General features: G+C 38.4%; 3 protein-coding genes across 3 annotated transcripts in view; all 3 read left to right on the top strand.

Annotated features, from left to right (window-relative positions):
- The window catches only part of BTBD1 (BTB domain containing 1), a 38,896-nt gene extending 37,561 nt beyond the window's left edge, over window positions 1-1,335 (top strand). The window contains exon 8 of the mRNA XM_043985617.1: window positions 220-1,335. Coding sequence (XP_043841552.1) covers window positions 220-378 — 159 coding nt within the window. The 3' untranslated portion in view covers window positions 379-1,335. The remainder of the gene's footprint in view (window positions 1-219) is intronic.
- Window positions 1,336-7,849: 6,514 nt separating this feature from the next.
- LOC122741300 (60S ribosomal protein L37-like) overlaps window positions 7,850-24,254 on the top strand; it is a 40,111-nt gene continuing 23,706 nt past the window's right edge. Inside the window, exon 1 of the mRNA XM_043984641.1 lies at window positions 7,850-7,974. The gene's annotated coding sequence lies outside the window, so the exon portion shown is untranslated. The remainder of the gene's footprint in view (window positions 7,975-24,254) is intronic.
- C2H15orf40 (chromosome 2 C15orf40 homolog) lies at window positions 7,856-18,677 on the top strand. The gene is made up of 4 exons (XM_043984637.1): window positions 7,856-7,974; window positions 11,627-11,753; window positions 14,836-14,963; window positions 17,521-18,677. Exons 1-4 carry the CDS (start codon window positions 7,882-7,884, stop codon window positions 17,614-17,616), a joined length of 444 nt encoding a protein of 147 aa, XP_043840572.1. The 5' UTR covers window positions 7,856-7,881; the 3' UTR covers window positions 17,617-18,677.

Genomic DNA, 24,254 nt, shown 5'->3' with positions numbered 1-24,254 from the left:
TAAGCCTAGTAATTTCATCAGAAGTCACACTTTCAGCAAAAGTTCTTGGGTTTTTAAAAAAATGACTGTAGATGCCCTTTAGCTTGTGTTATGTAGTAATTACGCTGTATATGTAGTTATGTAGTAATTATGATGTATAGTATAACATTCATAATTAGAATATCATGTGAAGTTCATTTTTAGTAACTATTTGCTGACAGACCTTTTGTTCTGATTTAGGGTCCAGATTCCCATTATGGCACAAAAGGATTGAAGAAAGTTGTACATGAAACACCTGCTGCAAGCAAAACAACATTTTCATTCTTTAGTTCTCCTGGAAATAATAATGGTACATCAATAGAAGATGGACAAATACCAGAAATAATATTTTATACATAATTCAGCAAATAAAGAGACTGATCTGGAAGGCATACCTAACTAGCTGCTAATGTTAGTAGTGTGTTATGAATGTTCGTTATTTTAATATATATAAGAAACATTTTAGTTTCTTAGGAAAGATAGAAAAAAAATGTCCATATTGGCTTTGCATGATTATCATCAGGCTATAAAGAACTTTTAATGGAAGGTATTTCATTTTCATATAACTCTAGGAGAAAAGTACAGGACTTTAATTGTAAAAATATATATATTTAAGCAGCTACTTGTGCTTTCACCTGTATTTCATAAATCAGCTTGTTTGGCTGATAGTCTTTCAGTAGTTTTCAAATGGAAAGATCCTTGTTAAGGACAGTTGAAGTTTTGGGGTTTTTTACTGTTTTGCCAATTGGATGGGTAAATTGATCCATGTGGGCTTGGTCAGTATTCTTGCTAAACCTTTTATTAATTCAAATAACTGTTTTCAGGAAATATGAAAACTGGATTTGTGTCTTTGGTTTTGGAATCTTGGGGAACCACAAACATATATCTTGGGATAGGCATTTGGAATTACATTAAAATGTTTCTAAGTGTTGAAAAGCATTTATTTGCTTACCTGAGGAGATCTGGAATCCATTTAAAGAAATAGTTATTTTGTAGTAGTATAGTAATGTGGTTACATAGTAGAACTTATAAACTATAAATTGGAGTTTTATATAAATAAATGCAATAATGTAAAATGTGAAAAAGCAAAGTTACCTAAGACTGGATTCTTCATCACTTAAGCTGTGCATATAATTTCTTTGGAGGGAGGTGGGGGTTAGAATGATGCTTCGTGTGTCAGAGAATGAGATGATTATAATGATGGACTACATAAAGATCTGTTAAACATTTTATTGATAGTGGTGTACAGTAAGAAATAGAGCACAGCTCTGACATCTAGCTACCAAATACCTCTAATAAAACTACTTTATAGTTTAATTAATATCTCAGAGGTCTATGTAACATCCTGCTTAATATCTGTCAAAATATTACTTCCTTTGTATCACATTTGTTTATATTTGGGGCTTTATTATACTATCACAAATATAGCTATTCCAGAACATTTGAAGTAGATCAGGTAAATTATATTGATAATCTTTTTTGTAAAGTAAATGATTTGGGGCAGCTAGGTGATGCATTGGATAGAGCACCGGCCCTGGAGTCAGGAGGACCAGAGTTCAAATCTGGCCTCAGACCCTTGACACTTACTAGCTGTGTGACCCTGGGCAAGTCACTTAACCCCAGTTGCCTCACTTAAAAAAAAAATGCAAACAGAAATAATTTACTTTATTTATTTATTTATTTGTATTTTTTGGTGAGGCATTTGGGGTTGTGACTTGCCCAGGGTCACACAGCTAGTAAGTGTCAAGGGTCTGAGGCCAGATTTGAACTCAGGTACTCCTGACTCCAGGGTCGGTGCTCTATCCACTGCGCCACCTAACTGCCCCTTAAGTAAATGATTTCTTTTGTTTTGTTTTGTTTTTAGTGAGGCAATTGGGGTTAAGTGACTTGCCCAGGGTCACACAGCTACTAAGTGTTAAGTGTCTGAGAACGGATTTGAACTCAGGTACTCCTGACTCCAAGGCTGGTGCTCTATCCACTGCGCCACCTAGCTGCCCCAGTAAATGATTTCTTAATAACATTTTAAGCTCTGAGAAAGGAATTTCAAAGAATTTATTATGGAAGAAACATTAAGTAAAATGTTTGAATAAAAGTTTTCATCTGAAATAGTACTTTAGTTTATAAAAGCTTTTAAAAGTAGGGTCAAGGAAGTATGGTGGTAACCCTTATTTCTCAAAATCACTGGGAAAAGGGGGAAAAGACTTAGATTATTGAAAATTCTTGGTTACCTGTAATGCTTAAGGAAATGAATTCTGGTTAATTCAAGGTTAAACAGAGAACTTTTTTGTTGGCTAAAATATTTCTAACATAGTTCTACACTATCTTGTTTTGGTAAGTACAATATCCCAAAGATACTTAATCTGTTTCTTGACTGGGCTTTTTACAAAGTTTCAGGATCACTGTTATGAACATTCATTATAATTTTAGGTTAGATATATTTGTAGAAAGGTGTAGGAAATTGGACTGAATGTGTATTATCCTAAAGGTCAATTCTAGAGGTTGCTTTTAAAAATATATTTATAGGGGGCAGCTGGGTGGTGCAGTGGATAAAGCACCAGTCCTGGATTCAGGAGGACCTGATTTCAAATTTGGCCTCAGATACTTGACACTTACTAGCTGTGTAACCCTGGGCAAGTCACTTAACCTTCTTTTCCCTTCCCCACCCCCAAATACATACATACATACATACATACATACACACACACACACACACACACATACACACTATCAGTTTTGGGAGTGGTTCTGGCTTTGAAATAGATCTCTGGTTGAGGGTTTTTGCTAATAAAGGTTTCTCTTTTTTTAGTTTATGGAAATAGTATGAAAATAAAAGTACATTATTATTACTGTATTGATATAATTGCTGAGAATTGACTTCTACTACTGGCAGTTTTTGTAGTTTTGATTTTATTTCAAAGAACTATTACTACTATTTCAGGAGTTGGCAAAAAGTGGGGAACATTCTGAGCATTGCCTCATTGGAAAGCTAATCTGCAACTTTCTACTGTCTAATTCTACTATTTTAAATTATCTTTGATTTGTTGGTAATATATATATTTTGGGTAGGGCAATGAGGGTTAAGTGATTTGCCCAGGGTCACACAGCTGTTAAGTGTCAAGTGTCTGAGGTCGGATTTGAACTCAGGTCCACTTGAATCCAGGGCTAGTGCTTTATTCACTGCGCCACCTAGCTGCCCTGGTAAACTATAATTTAGAATAAATGTTTTCAAAATTTGTAACAAACAGAGGTGATACTACTTGCTTTTGTAGCCATGTTAAATACAGATATGCTCTGATAATCTCATATGTGAAATCACCCATTGGTTGGTAAGTAATTCATTAAGAAAAGTTTCTGGATTTGCTATAGGGTTCCTTTAAGTAGGAGCTCCTCTTCTATATAAATGTTTCAACCCTCAAAAGTTACAGATACTTGACTGGAGAGTGGAAACAATTCAACATTTCAGATTTAACATGTCTGAGATCAAACATATTCTTTAGCTCCTGCTATATTAACAAGTCCCTATTCCTGATTTTCCTAATTCTCTTAATGGTACCACCATTTTTGGAATCGTCTTTAACATACTATTCCTTCTATGACATCTTAAATCAGTTAATTTTGCTAAGTCTTCTTAATTGTTCATTTGAAATATTTCTTACATTAACACCATTATTTCATAGGATGAACCCTCTTATTTTTAATGATGAGGAAATAAGCTCAGCAAAGTGAAGTGACTCTTCAGGTGCCTGTTTATAGTAGTAGTTATGTGTCAGAACTGGAATTCAAACTGATGAAATTAAATGGGTGTTATCAGGAATTTCTCCTGGTCACTTTTGCTTCTTACTGCTAAGGTGCAGTGACTAGAAAGATTCTCCCTGGATAAGGGCAGATTTAAACCACTCTTGTCAGAGCTAAAGCTATGAGCCATTACACCCAGCCAAAGGTGCCCTCCGAAAGTCAGGCAGATTTCCCTAGGCTAAGATTTTCCTTTGAGTCAAAATAAGTTTTACTAGAATACTACCTTATTATTATCATAAATTACTTGTAGATACTATTTGACCTAAAGCATCCTACTCCCAAAACCTTTTGGCTTTGCCAAAGGAATCCCATAGGAACTGTTTTGGTTTGAGGTACTCATTCGCCTCATCTGACCTAAATCCTTTGGGTCTTGATATAATAATAATAGCATTTACGTAGCACTTCTGTGTTTGCAGAGTTGCTTTACAAATATTTGATTCTCACAACAACCTTGGGAGGAACTGCTATTATTATTTCCATTTTATAGTTGAGAAAACTGAGGTAGCCAGAGGTTAAGTGAGTTGCTCAGGGCCACCAGATAGTAAATGTCTGAGGCTGTATTTGAACTCAGGTCTTCCTGAGCACTAGTCCAACACTATCTGTTGTGCCACCTAGCAGCCTAACTCATGTTTTATTCTCACAGGAATAGAAGATAGGTGCTGTTATTCCCATTTTACAGATAAGGAAACTGAGGTTGGGTAGTTAAGTGACTTGACCATTAATTTAACTCAACTCCAGGTCCAGCTTCTGTTTCTTGCTGCTTCTAATTAGTTATATAAATACATGCTTAAGGGAATGGCAATCAATTATTTTGTTTCCGTTTACTCCCTTTCACTTCTAAGTGTGGCACAGTGGATAGAGCACTAGCCCTGAAGTTGGGAGGACCTGAGTTCAAATCTCACCTCAGACACTAGTTGTGTGACCCTGGGCAAGTCACTTAACCCCAGTTACCTTAAACATCTGGGGACATCTCCAGTCATCCTGAAATATATTTTGCCACTGGACCCAGAAAGTGAGGTTGGTAACCTTGTATAGCCCTCCCTCACTTAAATCCAATTCACTGCAAGTCATGACATCACCTCCTGTTATCATGATATCATGGTCCTCTTTGAGAATGAAGAACAGACAACTGTGTACATAGAGGTTGGGGGGGGAAAGCATTTTTTAAGTAGACGTTCTAAGGGGCAGCTAAAGTGGCGCAGTGGATAGAGCACTGGCCCTGGATTCAGGAGTACCTGAGTTCAAATTCGGCCTCAGATACTTGACATTTACTAGCTGTGTGACCTTGGGCAAGTCACTTAACCCCCCTTGCCCTGCAAAAAAAAAAAGAGAGCATCAATAAGACATGTTCTCTTCAAAACTTCTAAGAAATCTGAGTTGAAGTTCATTTTTTAAATTCAGAAAAAGACAAAATCTTTACTTTTGATACATGATGTTAGGTAATACAGTAACACTTCAATGACCTACATTTTCTTCTACCTCAGCCATTCAGAGGGGTGCTCATATGAGTTGCCTGTAATTGCAACCTTTGTGATCTTGAACTTTGAAATATCTCCGCTCATAACCTTATCCTTCCATTTCTCATCCCACCTCCTAAATCCATTCTGCCTCACCATGTCCTTCAGTCCCCTTTGCTTCCTTTTTCCTCTCCTAGTCTAATCAGTCTATCCCACCTGCTCTTATTTAACTTCACTTCCCTTCACACTCTTGACCTTGTAATTGACCAATCCACATACTATACCCTACTTCAACTCCTTTGTTACCATGGCCTGTCAGCTACTCAGACACAAGACATAGTCAACCTCTATCATTTCTGTTCATACTATCCACTCCATATTTGATATCTAATCCCCCACTGGTTCTCCTTCTTGGTAGTATTTCTCTATTCTTTATTGCACTACCTCTCCAAGTTCCCAAAATTATTCACACACACCCCCTTCCCACTCTCTTCTCTTTCTGGAGAAGACCATTTTTTTTTTAGTGAGGCAATTAGGGTTAAGTGACTTGCCCAGGGTCACACAGCTAGTAAGTGTTAAGTGTTTGAGGCCGGATTTGAACTCAGGTACTCCTGACTCCAGGGCCAGTGCTCTATTCACTGCGCCATCTAGCTGCCCCCGAGAAGACCATTTTTAATGAAAATAAGTTCAAAATGCCATGAATTCTCTCTTCCCCTCTACACTGTCCTCCATTATTTTCTCCAGTCTTTGAAGAAGGGATGGCCTTAACCCCCTTCCCAGGGATGTTGGACATTCTGATACTCCCACATTTTGTCTCTACTTACTGGCTTCTTCCACTGTCTTACAAACATGCTCTACCCTATCCTTAAAAACAACTACCACCACAAGAAGCTTTCACCTGATCTTATCTCCTTTACTGAATTTTCTTTCAAGATTAACAAAGATTTTGAACTGCTAAACTTTATGGTACTTTCTCTGCTTTCATCCTGCTTTTCTGTAGTTTTACATACTACTGATTACCCTTCCCCTTCTGTATATTTCCTCCTTTGGTTTCAGTGACACTATTCTTCTGGATTTCCTCTTACATGTACAATGGCTGTTTTCTGGGCTTTTTTTTCTGGATCATTATCTCCCACCCATTAAGCATTCGTATTGCCCAATCCTCTGGTCTGGGCCCATTACTCTGCCCCGTTTTGGTGATGTTAAGCTTCCATTGACTGGCTTCTAGTCAAATTACTTAATAAAGATTAAGTGCCTACTGTGTGTCAGAGACTACAGAGAGGCAAAAAAAGGCCCTATGAAAGGAGTTGACAGTCTCACTGGGAAACAACATACAATGTTACCAGACAATCACAAGACTCATTTCAAAGGACACTGGGAAAGACTAGTATTTGGAATTTTAGCTGTCTTGAAGGAGGCCAGGGAATTCAGGAGACAGAGATGAATAAAGAATCCTAGGGGGCAGCTAGGTGGTGCAGTGGATCAAGCACGGGCCCTGGATTCAGAAGAACCTAGTTCAAATCCGGCCTCAGACACTTGACACTTACTAGCTGTGTGACCCTGGGCAAGTCGCTTAACCGTCATTGCCCCGCCAAAAAAGCAAAAGGCTAGGCGGGGTAGGGGGGAACCACTACAGAAAATAAGCCCCGAATCTATATAGCTACTCATTTCTGAAGGAAGTGCTCCAGTACCAACTGTCTGTGGATCATCACCTGGGTGTTTCACTGGCATCTCAAAATGGAACTCTTTCCCCCACTTGTTTCCCATTTTCCCCTCTCCAGACTGTTTTTTGAAGGTGCCACGGTCATTTCCAGTCACAGGCTCACAAGCTATTCTCGACTCTTCCTTCTCCCTTAACCCCCATATACATTTGCCAAGTATTGTCAATTCCATCGCAGTCCTCGCCATTCACAAGCACATCACCCAAATTCAGGCATTTCCTTCGTCTAACCTCGACTATTGCCGTAGGCTTTTCGTGCTGTTAAATTAATATTCTTAAAATAGCCCTCATGTCACTTCTCAAAACTTTTTGAGGCTCCTCTCGAACAGCCTTCAGCCTATCACCAAACCCTTCGGCCTTACTTCACAATATTTCCCTCCATGCATTCTATATTAGAGCCAAACTGCTCCACGACACGATGTGGTCCCTGCGCTAAATAGTTCCGTTTCCCATCTCCATACCTCCCGGGGATGGATTCCCATCCCTGCCCTATACACTCAATCGCCTGGCTCGTAGCCCGCTACAGAGTAGAAGGGGTTTCAGGGTTCTGGTTGGATTATGAGACCTCTGGGCTCTTTCCATCTACAGCTGGAAAAAGCTCTAGCCATTTGGTCCAGGTTACAGATGCGACAATCGGGGTCCAAGTGGAGCCTTGGGCAAGCTCCCGGAGGAGGGCGGCGAACAGTCCAGCAGAACAGCAGCCGAAGCCGAGGCCTGACCGACCTCGGTGTGGGGCGGTAGGCCTTCTCCCGGAAGCTGCATGCTTTGGCCCCGCCCTTCCCCTCTTGCACCCGAGCGCAGGCGCAAAGGCCGCCCCAGCGCAGGCGCGAAAGCCTCCTCGCCTCGCTCGGGCTTTTTTTTTTTTTTCTGACGGAGAAGACTCCCCGGCACATGCTCTACCTCGGCCGCTGGGCTAACTGGGCGCGGGTTGGCGCCGAGGCGGCAGCGTCCAGGCTCGCTTCTGCTTCGGGGATGCCCAAGAAGGTCAGTGGGCCCGGGCAGGGGCTGTGACGGGACCCTAGGATATCCGCGACGTGTGTCTTGGAGGGAAGCCGGGTTTGAGGTAGTTTGTGGTGGAGTCGTGTGGGTCCCGAGGCGCCCTCAACGTTGGCTCTTTCCTTGTGCAGATGCTGACACTGAGGCCCCGAATGCCTTAGGTAGAGCCTGGCCCGGGACTCGCATCTCCCGACTCTTCATGCTCCGTCCATTGCACTGACCCCGACGGGCTCCGGGGCTTTGTTGAGGCCCCGCCTACCCCGAATGGGGCGGGAGGGGCCTTCCTGACACTTCGTAGACACTTTTCCTGGTCCTCAATCTCATTTTCCATACGCGGAAACTGGGGCCTAGAAAGGTGAAAGAGCCCCGGTGTCCTGCCAGCCAGTCCTAGGCTCTCCAGGGCGCCGCACCCTCCCCAAATACCTACCCTGCCAACCTTGAGAGGCTTATTGGTATCTCTGCCCCCCTCGTCCTATCTCTTTGGCTGTTTGCACCCAGCCTTCGCCTTAGCCCTGGTGATGTTCCACCCAATAGCGTATTTTTGGTGAACGTGTCCCACGTTTGGTGAATATCTTTGCATGCCCTTTACTTAGCTCGCAGTACCTTTATCGCATCGGCTCACATTGATGTAAGGCTTTCAGGTTTGCCTCCAAAGCGCATTGTAAGCAAGGAAATCTCTATGAGGCAGGATGGTATAGTGGACAGGGTGATGACCTTGGGTCTGTCACTGAATCTCCTTGGGCTCCTTATTTACAAAATGAGGGGGTTAGATTAAATGGCCCCTTCCAGATCTAAATCTGTGATCTTAAGGTTAAATGACCTGCTGAAGGCTACACAATTAGTTTCAGAGCCAGGATTCAAATGTGGGTCCCCTGGATGCAGGTCCATTATTCTTTGCATGATATCATTCTGGACCTTGCATGTAGTACACGTTTAATAAACCGTTTGTTGAATATCCATGAATCCACTCCCTGATGACAGTGATCACTTCAGTGAAAATGACTTCCAAAATCTGTCTATTCCCAAACTCTCCCCAGGGCTCTAGTTGCATTTTTCCAATTACTTACTTGTTCTCTAACTCAAAGTGTCTTAAACTGTGGGTTGTAATTGAATGTAGCCGTAGCGAAAAATTTGTCAGTAAATGTTTGATTTGCATACCATTTTATATACCCAAATAGCTGGGGTCAAGTAAAAATGGTGAGTGGCAAAAGTTTAAGAAGCCCTTGTCAAGAGGTAATGTCAAAGCTGTGAAAAAAAATATCTTCACTCACACACACACAAAATTTCCTCTTAATGGTGCTCACCTTTCAGTTACCCAAATTCAAAATTTTAGTTATTTTTTACTCTTTCCTTTTCTTCACCCTCTTACATCCAATTAGTTGCCTGGTGCTATTGATTCTACTTCAAAAATGCTTCTGATATAGATTTTTTCCTTTTTATTCACCTTAATACCTCTTTCCTGAACTATGGATGATGTCTCCTAACTAGTTTTCTCTAATCTGTCCTTCACATAGTTGCCACAGTAAACATTTAAAGCCCAGGTCTGGGCATATCACTCCCTTTCTCAGAAATCTTTAGCATTTCCCCGTTGCCCATAGAATAAGTACATAATACTTATTCTAGCATACAGGCTCTCTTACACTCTGCCTCCAGGATCTTCTACTGCTCTTTGTTGAAGTTCTTTTCTACCCTTCTATCCTTAATTATGATAGTTATCGGGGGCAGCTAGGTGGCACAGTGGATAAAGCACCGGCCCTGGATTCAGGAGTACCTGAGTTCAAATCTGGCCTCAGACACTTAACACTTACTAGCTGTGTGACCCTGGGCAAGTCACTTAACCCCAATTGCCTCACTTAAAAAAAAAAATTATGATAGTTATCTACTCATGTTGATGGAGCACTTCAAGTATTACAAAACTTTCCTCAGAATAACCAAGTGAAAAGTGGGTAACTCAAGTATTGTTTTTCCTATCAGAGTTTAAGAAACCACACGCAAGAGAACTCTTGCTCATGGTGACATAATGGAGTAACACTCAAAGTTTACTCCCCTTCCCATATTCGAAGTTTTAAGTAAACTAAACAACTGGACGTTGTTTCCCAATCTCATTCTGATCTTTCCTGCTTTGGTGCATGGAGTCATTCTACATCTTTGTCACAGTCTTCTTTCAAAGCCTAAATGAGATGCCACCTCCATGAAGCTTATCCTTATGTCCCCAAGCTAAATTGATTACCTTCCTCACATTTCTCATAGTGCTTTGGACCTATTCTCTATCACAATTATTCTTATCACTATTATTATAACTATTATTCTGCCTTGTAGCATGGTGATTTGCATGTGTCTTATGCCTCCTTTTGGGTTCTAAGCTCCATGAGAGCAAACTTTTTTTTCCCCAACTCTTTTTCAGTATCCCACTTCCATGAAGAGTGGGTTGAGGCTGTCTTCTCATATCACTTCATTAGAGTCATGCTTGATTTTTATAATTTTATTACATTCATTCCATATCAGTTTATGTAAATTTTTCCATACCTCTCTGTTTTCATCACATACTTAATTTCTTACAGCACAGTAATATTCCATTACATTCATGTACCACAGTGTATCAGTATCTAACACAGTGCCCTGAATATGGTAGGCACTTGATGAATTAATGCATTTATAAACACTAAATAGGGGCAGCTAGGTGGCGCAGTGGATAGAGCACCAGGCCTGGAGTCAGGAGGATCTGAGTTCAAAAGCGACCTCAGACACTTAACACTTACTAGCTGTGTGACCCTGGGCAAGTCACTTAACCCCAATTGCCTCACAAAAAACAAACAAACAAACACTAAATGAATGCCAAGGGAGCTTTTGGGGGAATACATTCCTTATTTTCACGTAGCTTACAATATAATAGGGAAGATAAAACAGATATAAATAACTATAATACAAAGCAATTAAAATTTTCATAGGAAATTTACAAACAGATGGGGAGAGGGAAAAGAAAGGAGAGCTTATTCTTGCTTTGAATGCTTAGTGGAGGGTAAACAGGAAGACTTCAATAGAGGTATCATTTGGGTTGGACCTTAAAAGATAGAATTTAATGCATTGGGATAGAGGAGAAAGGCCTTTCAGAGAGAGGGAAAAAACTGAACAAAGGCAGTGAGTTGGGGAAAATATGAGGCAGAAAACTCACAATTTTGAACTGGAAATGGCTTTTATAAGGCGTCTTTTAAGGAGGCTGAATGAGAAGACTGAGGCCTATGGAGATTGTCACTTGCCCAAGGTCAGATGTCCTAACTAGCCGACTAACCAAACTAAGTTCCATTGTTTTGAGTGTACCATGTTGCCTGATAAGCAGAGTATATTGGGAGAATAAAGTATCCCAATATATCATAAATGTCATAAAGAGTAAAGTATGGGAAGTCAAGTCAACAAGTTTTTATTATGGCAGGTGCTGTGCTTGGCATACAAAGAAAGGCCAAAGCAATCCTTGCTGTCAAGGAGCTCTAAGTCTAACTGGGGGGACCACAAGCAAATAACTATGTACAAACAAGATGTCTTTTGTATAAATTGGAAGAGGGTAGTTGTCTGAAGATCAGATAAAGTTAAGTATGTGAAAGCACTATATAAATCTAAGGTGATCTTGTTATTGTTCTTTTAGGGGAAAGGCCAGAGTAAGGAGCTGGTGAAACCACTTCCTCCCGCTGGACCTGTGGCAGTTGATCAGAGTGGTTCCATTACAATAGCCATTCATGCCAAACCTGGCTCCAAACAAAATGCCATAACAGGTATATCTGAACCAAGTAGTTGAATTCACATACGGCCAATTAAGTATGTAATGAGTTTGTGGCCCTACATATATTTTTTGCCCTAACTTGTATAGTTATGAACTTGTTCTGCCAATACGTTTGTTTCCTATTTCTATAACACACTTAATCATGAAATTTAGGGGTACTTGGATCTTAGGATTTGAAAGCTAGAAGCTGTTTTCTCCATTTCTAAATTCTAGAACCTAAAATAAGCTGCCAACCTATTATATATTATCATGGCTTTGAAAATTAATATACTACATTTAAAAAAAATTTTTTTATTGGCATCTTCTGTTTTTCACATCTTCTTGTCCTTCTGGATATCCCCACTCTTCTTTCTCCCATTCCCACATAGCTATCCCCTATAACAAAAAAGTTTTTTTTTTAATAGTATTTTTTTTTTTAGGAAGAAAAAATGAGCACAACTAATCAGTACATTTAAAAAAGTCTGAAAACATGTGGCCCTCCCACTTCCATGAAGAGTGGGTTGAGGCTGTCTTCTCATATCACTTCATTAGAGTCATGCTTGATTTTTATAATTTTATTACATTCATTCCATATCAGTTTATGTAGATTTTTCCATACCTCTCTGTTTTCATCACATACTTAATTTCTTACAGCACAGTAATATTCCATTACATACATGTACCACAGTTTGCTTAAATATACTATTATAAATATAGAAAATTTTCTAAGAAATAACTATCAACCTTTTTAAATATTACTTTTAATACCATAGGGCTTATGAAAGACGCAGCTTGGTACACTAGAAAGAACACTAGAATTAGATTCAAGGGACCTAGGTTCAAATCCTTCTTCTAAACCAGTACTAGCTGTGTTCATATAATGTCATTAGGTTTACTAAGTCTCAGTTTCCTCATTTCTAAGATGGAGATAATAATATAATCTTGTGAGAAAGATAATAATGATATCAAATGAAAAGATGTATAGAAAGCATGTTGTAAACTGTAAATTGCTATGTAAATGCCAGGAATTATTGTTGTCATATTTGGAACTTAAGTTTTAGCTTTTGCTTAACTTTAACTTGTTCCCTTCCAGGTTGGAAGTATTTAAGTTGTTAGGGAAATTATGTGGGAAGTCAAAAAAAGTATCGAAGTATAGTGGAAATAGCCCTGACCTGAAAGACTAGATTTTCACTTCTGCTACTGTCTGTACCTAGGTAATAAAATCCTGTCCATTACTCTTTCTTTTTCCAATTTTATATAATCACCAACTGCCTAGGAGTAAAATACTCCCAGCCTCTCACCTACTCTTCTCCCCTCTTCAGCCTGACCCTTCCCAAGTCCCCTAACTCTGCCTGCTTCTTCCACTAGGCCCACTATAATCTCTGTTCAGTAACTAACGACCTTCCCTTCATTCTAGACTTTTTTCTATCATGCTTCTTCTATCTACTTAGGCACAAAGACCTGGCATCCTCCAGATGGTGGTGCAACCTTGGCTGCTGTTTTCTCTCATACTGCCCTTTTACCAACCATATTGGTCCTGGATGGGAAGTCAGAATATGCTCTGAATTTGCTTCGCGCTACCATTTCCATACTGTCCTTTTGTTGATATCACTCAATAGCGTCTCTTTTGAAATGCAGAATTTATCATTTAAATCAGATTGTAGGGGCAGCTAGATGGCACAGTGGTTAAAGCACTGGCCCTGGATTCAGAAGTACCTGAGTTCAAATCCGGCCTCAGATACTTGACACTTACTAGCTGTGTGACCCTGGGCAAGTCATTTAACCCCCATTGCCTAAAAAAAAAAAATCAGATTGTGGCTGTTACTTCCTGACCTATCCTAATTTCTTAAGGAGCTCAGTATCTGGCTTTTCCTTCCCTACTCCTGTCCTCATATTATGGGACTTCAGCATTCAGGGTTGTTGCAAGGATCAAATGAGATCATATTTATAAAGCACTTTGCAAACCTTAAAGTGCTGTAGAAGTGCCAGCTATTATTTTAATTGTCCAGCAACAGGTGGTAAAGGCCAGAACTAGGATGGTGATGATTCTTAATAGGAAAAAAATATTAAATCTTATACTTGTAAATTTGATTTTTTTTAAACCCAAGTACAAGGTGGAAGAATCATAACTAGGTAACAGATTGAAAAAGATTTTGAGGGTTTTTGTAGAATGCAAATTCAAAATGAGGAGTCAGCAGTTTTCTGTGGCAACTAAGAAAGTGAATACAATCTACTTTCAAAGGGTTATGATGTCTAGGAGTATAGGAAGGGGCTGGCCTTGCTGTACCACGGAGTATTGTTTCAGTTCTGGGAGCTACGTGTTAGGAATAACATTTATAAACTAGAGAATCTTCAGGAAAAGACAACCAGGATAGTGGTTTGACTTGGTTTAAGAGGGATTAGGCTTATTCTGATTAGCTTCAGAAGACAGAACTTGAAGGGTGGATTTTGTAACTGATTAAATTTGAGAAGGAAGAGAAAGCAAAGTGTCAAAGAACACCAAGGTTTTGACATTTTCTGTGTGGTTCCACAGACAGAAGGAAGAGCTTGTTTGGGGATGGAGGGGCGGGGTGGGCAGCTCAGTTGTGGACATAATGAATTTGGAGTGCCAGTGGGACATATCTACACTGAGATGTCCTGTGTGGGTCTGGAGCTCAGAGAGACCAGGATTGATGATAGAGATTTGGGGGTTACCTGCATAAAGGTGGTAAATCAAGCTGTGGGAATGAGGACAGAGTTTCAGTTTAAGAGGAATATTTATCTCTGAGAAGCAGCATGATATAGTGGATAGAGAAAACTAGCCTCAGAATCAGAAAGACCTAGATTCCAGTCCCACCTCTCACATAGACTGACTTTGTGACTCTGGTTAGTCACTTATCTTCACAGTCCCCTAAATAACTCTCATCATTTATTATTTGCTAAACAGGTCTAGGGAGTCTCACTTGGCTACTATACCAATGAAATCGCAGATCTGATTTAAAAAAACGCTACTTCAGATTTATATTTTGTGTTATTTCCTTAATTATATCTGATTTAACTAACATGTTTAAAGATGAGCATTTTCAGGTCAAAATTTCAAACCATTTTTGTTACAGATGTGACAACAGAAAACATAAGTGTAGCTATTGCTGCACCTCCATCAGAAGGGGAAGCTAATGCAGAACTATGTCGGTATCTTTCCAAGGTCCTGGAACTTAGGAAGAGTGATGTTATCTTAGATAAGGTATATCATATATATTTATATGTATATTTTAAAAAACGTTTTTGTTATACATCATCAATTATTCTCATACCTCCTGCGCTTGTATTGAAAATTCTGTGTATCAGTCACTAGTTCCTATCATTCTTATTTCAAAATGACATTCGGATTTGTCTCTTCTCCATTCCAACTGACTCTCTAGTCCAGGAACCTCACACCACTATTAAATCCTAGATAGTCTTCCTGTCTGCAGACTTCCTCTCCCCTTCAATCTATTTCTGAACATTGCTGCCAGATGTTAATTTTCCTAAAACATTGCTTTTGTTGTGTCATTTCCTTAATGAAAAACATTGATAGTCAACACATTTTTTTGTGCTCATTAAATATGTGCCTTACACAATACTAAGTTTGTTTAGATACAAAAGCAGTGAGGCAGGTGATGACACAGTAGATAGAGCACTGGGCCTGGAGTTCAAATTCAGCCTCAGAAACGTTCTAGCTGTGTGAACCCAGGAAAGTTGCTTAAACTCCATTTGCCTCAGTTTCCTCATTTGTTAAGTGGGGATAATAATAGCACCTACCTCCCACAATTGTGAGGATCAAATGAGATAATAATTGTAAAGCACTTAGCACATTGTAGGTGCTTTATAAATTTTATGATGTAGTAGTAGTAGTAGCAGCAGCAGCAGCAGCAGCAGCAACAACAGTAGCAGTAGAAGAAGATGATACAGTACTTGCCTGCAATGGTGAGCTTAGAATCTTTGTTCAAGAGAAATCACATGAATAGAATAAGCAATTGGTGATTGACAGGATTCAGTTTTTACAAGGTATTATTTGTTACAGTTTGTGGATTTGATGCAAACTCCTAATTATAAGGTTCAAGATCTGTCATTACCTATCTTATCCAATATTATCTCCATTTCTCAGCATGGAAAAATGATCAAAGTTTCTATGATTGAACTGGAGTCCACCTTTAGGTCTTCTTGCTGCCTCACTCATAGCCTGTACTCGTTGCCAATTCTATGCCTTTATTGAAGCTGGTTCCTTTGACTGAAGTTTATTTCTTCCTCCTTTTCACCTCTAAATTCTACACAGCCTTTAAAGCTCAAGTTAAGTGCCTTCTTCCCAACAACATACCAGAATGGATAAAGTGCTAAACTTGAAACAAGAAGACCTGCATTCAGATTCTGTCTTTGACATGTCTAACTGTGTGACCTTGGGCAAATCTCAGAGAACCTCATTTCCCTCATCTGTAAAATGTGAAGAAAAGTAGCTCCTACCCCACTGAACTATCTTCATTCTCAGGCACTTAAGAGTTCATGTTAGTTGGCACAATGGACAAAGCACCAGCCCTGGACCCAAGAGGCCTCAAGCCCAAATCCAGCCCCAGACATAAGACACTCCACCCTGTCTGCCCTACAAAGAACAAAACATAAATGCTTTACAGATATCATCCCTTCATATTTAGTTCAGCCCTGTCTTCTGTGAATTTCTTACTGAGATAGTTCTTATGATTTCAAAGTATTATCTTCCCATGTAGGAATGTAAACAGTTTGATCTTTTAATATCCCTCATGAAGTCTTTTTCCTGTTTACCTTTTTATGCTTCTCCAGGGTCTTGTATTTGAAAGTCAAATTTTCTATTCAGTTCAGGTCTTTTCATCACAAATGCTTGAAAGACCTCTTACTGAAATCCCATTTTTGCCTCTGAAAAATTATACTCAGTTTTGCTGGGTATGTGATTTTTGGCTGAAGTCCCAGTTCCTTTGCCCTCTGGAATATCATATTCCATGCCCTTTGGTCCTTTAATGTAGAAGCTGCTAGATCTTGCTTTATCCTTATTGGAGCTCCACAGTATTTGTATTCCTTTAGCCTCTAAACTAGCCTTCATATGGCTGCTAGACTTGTCTTGCTTTTGTATAGATTTGGTCATATCACTCTTCTGCTCAAAACTCTTCAGTGGCTTCCCATTACCTAGTATATAAAGTTCAGAGTCCCATTCCTGGTATTTGAAGCCTTCTAGTCTTGTATTATTGTCTTTCAAATATACTATGCTGTAGCCAAACTAGACCACTCACCATTTCATGTACACATTCTGAACTTGTCTACCTTCATGACTTTACTCATAATGTTCCCTTTGTTTTGAATGTCTTCCCCTCTGTTGTCCTACATTTTTAAAAGCCTAACTCTCATATCACTTTTCCTAGGAAAGCCTTCTCTGATCTCTTCAGTTGGTAGTGACTTTCCTTTTTGCCCTTCCATCCCAGATCTCACATAAAACGTGGACCTTTCTAACATCATAAATCATTTTGAATTATACTTGCGTGTGTATATGCCATGTCCTCCTATTAGTTTGTAAGCTCCTTGTTGAAAAGGGGTTTGTTTATGTCTTACCTAAACTTTTTATCTTCTTAAGAGCTAGGAGTTATACTAGTGCTTTGTTCACATGGGCTTAATTAATGTTTATTGAATTGAATTGTTGAATGTTAACAAATTTGTGAGAAAATTGATCTTCACTTGTGTTCACTACAGTCTTTTATTTGAATGTAATATCTGACATTCTTTATTTTATTTTGAACCAGGGTGGTAAGTCTCGTGAAAAAGTGGTAAAGATTTTGGCATCTACAACTCCAGAAGAGATTTTGGAGAAATTGAAAAAGGAATCAGAAGCTCCCTAAAACAAACAGAAATGGGCAGAAATAAACATTATGTTTTTTGGAACTTTTTTTTAAATACTAAAAAGGTAAATTCATAAAGAGAAGAATCTAGACAATACTCGGAAGAAAAACAGGTCTCTGAAAATATTCTCCATGGAATGCTGGAAAAGTTAAAATATCATACAACTCATAAGGCAAAGAACGCTGCAGCCAAACTTCAGTTACTACTGGAAATACTCAAACCAAACCATTATGGTGCAGTTCTTAAAATTTAGAACTGGTTTGTTAATATTATGTGACTCCCCTAACGCTCATTTTACAGACCGTTACTTAAGTTTTATGGAGCCGTACACTTAAAGAGTGGAAAGGGACCTTAGAAATGACCTGCTGTACCTATCTCATTTTACACATGAACAAACAGTCTCAGAGAGACCAAGAGACTTGCCCAAGGTCACACAGGTCATGAGCATCACTGAGATTAGAGCTCACAGCTCTTCACTCCAATGACAGTGTCCTGTATATACCACACCATTGCCTTGCTTGTTATTTACAAGTTTTAAGAGACATAAAAACGTATAGAAGCAGCTTGGCAGAATGAGTAGAGCCCTAGACTTGAAGTCAAGGACTGTCACTTCTCTGAGCTTCAGAAAAGTCTCTAAGGCTGTAGATTATAGATGGGTTGAGATGTGGGCTGGTTGACAAAATCATACATCCTTGACTTATTCTGTGAAGAAAACATGGTGGATTTGTTGATTTACAATTGGGGAATAACATTTAAAATGTATTTTTAAAAAGACCTCTCTCTTTTTGTCTTTTCTCCATACCTACCTGGAAATGTTTTCTTAGATTATATTAATCAAGTCTCCCCTTAAACTATGTTCCAAGTTACTATATCATACACAGATACCTTCCTCTGCAATTGCTAAAGTACTTTACATTAGAGATATCATTAATTAGGAAAGATTGACTTAATGATTTCATGTGTCTAAGTAATGTTTTCTTTTTTCTTTATTTGCTTATTTATGTATTTATTTATTTATACTTTTTCCCCACCTTACATGTAAAAACAAACTGTAACATCGATTTTTAAAACTTTGTGTTCCAAATTCTCATCCTTCCTCCCTATTCCTCCTTAAGAACTCAAGCAATTCAATATGTTATACATGTGTAGTTGTGCAAAACATAGACAAAAAAACTTTAGAAAAAGGAACTAACAACAACAACAAAATATACTTCCATCTGTATTCAAGTATCATCAGTTCTTTCTCTGTAGATGGATTGCATTTTTCATAAGTCCTTCAGAGTTGTCTTGGGTCGTTGCATTGCTGAGAATGAATAAGTCATTCGCAGCAGATCATCTTGCAGTACAGTACATTTCACTTTGCATTAGCTCATGTAAATCTTTCCAGGTTTTTCTGATAGCATCCTGCTCTTCTTTTTTTTTTTTTATAGTAAACTACATTTATATAGTACTTTAAAGGGAGATTTCCTTACAAAACACCCATGAGGTTGATTATTAAGCAATGCCATCGTCTTTTTTTTTTTTTGCAGGGCAATGAGGGTTAAGTGACTTGCCCAGGGTCACACAACTAGTAAGTGTTAAGTGTCTGAGGCCGGATTTGAACTCAGTTCCTCCTGAAACCAGGACCGGTGCTTTATCTACTGCATCACCTAGCTGCCCCCTGAGCAATGTTTTCTTGAGGAAAATCCAGTGCTTATGTTCTTTATAACTCATCAAAGTAGGTTTCATCTTTTGAAGATGTTATTTGTTTAAAAATATTTTTCTGTTGAGTTTTTTTTTTCAGGTTAATAGTCTAGTTAATAATTTACACGTTGAAGCAGATATTGGTGGAATCATTAGAAGGTAACCTGACATGTTATCTGAATTTTGTCATGTAGATTTTATTATGCTCTGCTAAAAGGACCACCACTCCTATCACCAAAACCAAGAGATATTTTAATAACTGAATAACAGTAGTTCCCATTTACACATTATTTAGTATCACAATTAATAATTTAACTGGCATTCAGACCAAGTGTTCTCATTCCTAGTCTGCTTTTCACTACACCACTGTTGGGCAGCTAGATGGTGCAGTGATTAGAGTGCTGAACCTGGAGACCTAAGTTCAAATCCAGCCTCAGACAATTTCAAGTTATGTGATCAGTTTCTTTATCTCTAAAATGACCTGGCAAACTATTCCAATATCTTTGCCGAGAAAACCCCAAAAAGAGTTCACAAAAAGTCAGACATGACTGAAAATGACTAACAACACTGTTGCTCTAAATTTAATAAGCAAAGATTGCTTTAGGGAATCTGAAATAGCAAAACTTCTTAACAGTGAAATAAGTTACATTGCATTTTAACTTGTGATTAAAAGCTAATGTTGGGGAAAGAAAAGCTAGTGTTGAGACTAAATTCTGAAACCACTAAAGTTGCTTTTTTAAAAAATATAAGGTCTTGTCTCTTTTCAGGTCAAGAACAAATCAAGTTCCTTTGGAACTGTTTGGGACAAACAGCTTCCTGCTCTGTAAAACAGTGATCTCTGAGTTCTCACTCGGCTTTAATATTCTAATTCTTCTAATTTACAAGTATTTGATTAATAATATCTTATACTGGGGGCAGCTAGATGGCGCAGTGGTTAAAGCGCTGGCCCTGGATTCAGGAGTACCTGAGTTCAAATCCAGCCTCAGACACTTAACACTTACTAGCTGTGTGACCCTGGGCAAGTCACTTAACCCCCAATGCCCCGCCCCCCAAAAAAAAAAATATATATATATATATATATATCTTATACTTATGTAGTATTTCACAGTTTTCAAATCCTTCTACCTATGTCATATCATGATTGATCCAGATTTTCACAACAACCCCTTAGGACAGGAACCATATCCATTTATTTATTTTAAATTATCTTTATTTTTTAGCTTTCATTTAAAAAATTTTGAGTTCCACATTCTCACCCTCCCTCTTACTCTTCCCCTACCCAGTGAGAAGGCAAACAATAATCTGTTATACATGTGATATCATGAATTTCATGTTGCAAAAAAACAAGAAAAAGAAAGTGATAAAAGTATGCTTCAATCAGCACTCAGAGCTCATCAGTTCTCTCTCTAGAGGTGGATAGCATTTTTTCATCACGAGGTTTTTGAAACTGTCATAGATCACTGTCATAATTGATTATCATTAAAATAATGCTGTTACTGTGTACAATGTTCTCCTGGTTCTGATCACTCATCAGCTGTTGACATGTATGATTTTAAATTCAGTGGCCTTAGTAGCTGACAAAGTAGTTTTAATTTTTCATTTGACATTCACAACATGGAAATTTAGGAGATGCACATCAATTGGGGAATGGCTAAACAAATCATGATACATGATTATGTTGGAATACTGCTGCACTGTAAGAAATGATAAGCCAGTTGATTTTAGAAAATACATGGAAAGACTTCCATGAAATAATGAAAAGCGAAGTGAGCAGAACCAAGACAGTATTCTATACAGTAACAGCAATATTATTTGAAAAATAATTGTGAACAACTAAGTTATTCTGAGTACTGTAAATACTCAAATGAACTATAAAGGACCTATGAAGGAATATCCTATATACCTCCAAAGAAAGAACTGATAAATAGAAGTAAGCCTAGTATAATTTTACATTTATTTATAAATCTGCATCAAATGGTGGCCTTTTATAGTGCGGGTTAGGGAGGGTGGGAAGGAGACAGCTTGGAACTTAAAAAATTAACCACTAAAAATTTAATTAAAATTTTTATAATAGATGTGTATTATCACCTGTTTATAGGTGAGGATCATAGATTTAAAATTGGGAAGGGCCCTGGGAGATCATATAGTCCAACTCCCTCATTTTGTAGATGAGGAAATTAAGAAAGTTTGTGACTTGCTCATGATCACCCTACTATTAAGTGGCAGAGATAGATTAAAACCCAGGTCTTCCACCCCAAAACCCAAAGCTTTTTCCACTCTACTTCACTGTCACATTAAGAGGAACAGTATGAGACTTTTGGGTATATAGTCTCAATGTATCACCAATACCAAGATGGGTGGGGTAAGACTACTAAGATAAATGGCAAGTAGGTTGTGAAGTTATTTTTAAAAATTTATCTGCCTGAGCAAAGTGAACAGAACCCAGAGAACATTGTACACAGTAACAACATTGTGCAATGATCAACTGTGATAGACAGCTCTTTTTAGCAATACAATGATCCAAGAGCATTCCTAAAGATCCATGATGGAAAATGCCCACCACATCCAGAAAAAGAACTATGGAATCGGAATGCAGATTGAAACATATTATTTTCACTTTTTTTGTTTGTTTTTCTTGTGTTTTTTCTTATTTCTGATTCTTTCACAACATGACTAATGTGGAAATATGTTTAACATGATTGTATGTGTGTGTATATATATATATATACATATATACATATATATATACCTAAATATATAATATATATATATAATATATATATATATACCTAAATATATATATATATATATATATATATATATACCTAAAAAAATTATCTGGATATTTGTGCAGCTTTTGCTCCAAAGCCATAGTGGGTTCTGAAAGTATGTGGGGTCCAGAAGCTTAGTTTAGTAAAGTGAGGAAGATTAAGTTTAAAGCTGCTGGCCCAAAATTTCTCTCAAAAAGTTAGCAGCACTAGCTGTGTGACCTTGGGCAAGTCACTTAACCCTCATTGCCCCACCAAAAAAAAAAAAAAGTTAACAGCAGTTCTTCCCTGTCTTGAAGAAAGGGGGAAGAAAAAAAATCTAAATATCAGTACTTCCTACCCTGAAGTGTCAACCAGCTACACAATTCATCAAGTCCTGACAAGGAAATTACTTTTGAGAAAAATGCTATAGAATATCAGATTGTTAGAAGTGAAATTCCACTTAACGTATTTCTCACAAGAGCCCTGTGAGGTAGAGAACACCAGCATTATCACCATTTTATAAATGAGAAACTAAAGTTGAGCTGTCCAGTGTTTGATAGTAGAGCTTGGATGTGAATCCAGATATATTTAGCCAGAGTAATGTTCTCTAAACTGGACCATGTTGCACAACCTTTTATAGTCTGCATATTTTCAACAAGTAAGTATAGTTAACTTTACAAAAAACAAAAGTAAATCTGATGCAAAAATCTTCATTCTGCATTCCCTCTGCCACAATTTACCACCATCAACCACTCTGGGCTTTTATGATACTGCATTCTCTTGAATTTCCTGTCTGGCCACCCCTCGGTCTCCTTTGCTGGATCATCATCTGTCTCATCCCTCTAACTGTGGGTGTACCCCCAAGGCTCTGTATTAGGCCTTCTCTATATCTACTCTTAGTAACCTCAGGAGCTATTAATTATTATCTCAACACAAATGACTCAGATTTCTATATGTCCCAGTCTATTTCCTGAGTTCTGTATCACCAACTGCCTATTAGACATTCAAACTGCATGACTTATATACATTCCAAACATGTCTGATACAACTCATTATTTTTCCCCTAAATCCAATCCTTTACAGAATTCCCCCATTTCTGTTTAGGGTAGTGACTTCTAGTCTCATAGGTTCTTAAAGGCAGGGTTGTCATTGAGTCCTCACTTTCCCTTGTTCTGAATGTCAAGTATTGCCATTTTCTTCCCACACATTTCATATATGACCCCTTCTAACTACTCAAGTCACAACAAACCCTCACAACAAACCCTTATCTCTTGCCTAGACTGTTAGCAATGGCCTTTTAATTCATCTCTCTACCCAAGTTCCCTCTTTACTCCAATCCAACTTCCATAAAGTGGCCAAAACAATTTTCCTTAAGTGCAGATCTGACCGTGTCATTTTGTAAATTGACCATGTCATTTATTGAATAGGGACTCAGTAAAACTCAGTGGGAAAACTCTAGGATAAAATATGGCCCTTCACAAGCTGGCCACAACTCATCTTTCTAGCAACTCTCAAAGGCAGCTTACCAACTCATAGAGGAGTTGTGATGTACATCAGTCGAAGTAGCACCTGCAACAATCAAATAATGTATGCATGAAGTATATACTAAAGTCTTAGTGTAGTTTTAGGCTTTAATAATAACTTCAGATTGCTCTAAGACTTTTAGGACACTGTATTTTGACCTGTTTTGAAGCACTTAATATAAATGGTAATGAATGTTCTCACTTTGGTTGTATGGATGGAACCACATACACTCGTGGAATTGTTATCTTGCATTTGAAAAGATAATTTCAGAGCCTACTATGTGCCAGGCACTGTGCTAAGTGCTGAGGATCCAAAACCAAAAGTGAAACAGTCCCTGCCCTGCTCGAATTTACATTTTAATAGGGGAAGACATGTCTGTCTGTCTATCTATCCTTCTCTATCTTTACATCTACATGCATATACAGATTATATACAAAATGAATACAAAGGAGGGACAGCATTAGCATCGGGGGAGATCAGGAAAAACTTCATGGAATAGGTGAGCAGAAGGAAAACAGGAAATCTAAGAGGTGGAGGAGAAGGAAGAACATTCCAGGCATGGGGACAGCCAATGAAAAAGCAGTAGAAACTACATTTGAGGACTAGCAAGTGAGCCAGCATGGCTCAGTGAGATAGAGTGCATGTAAAGAAGTAATGTATAAGAAAGCTGGAAAGGTAGA

This window comes from Dromiciops gliroides, chromosome 2, assembly GCF_019393635.1.
Source record: "Dromiciops gliroides isolate mDroGli1 chromosome 2, mDroGli1.pri, whole genome shotgun sequence".
Lineage (NCBI taxonomy): Eukaryota > Metazoa > Chordata > Mammalia > Microbiotheria > Microbiotheriidae > Dromiciops > Dromiciops gliroides.
Note: the sequence above shows the minus strand (reverse complement) of the source record. Positions and strands in the feature narration are given on the sequence as shown.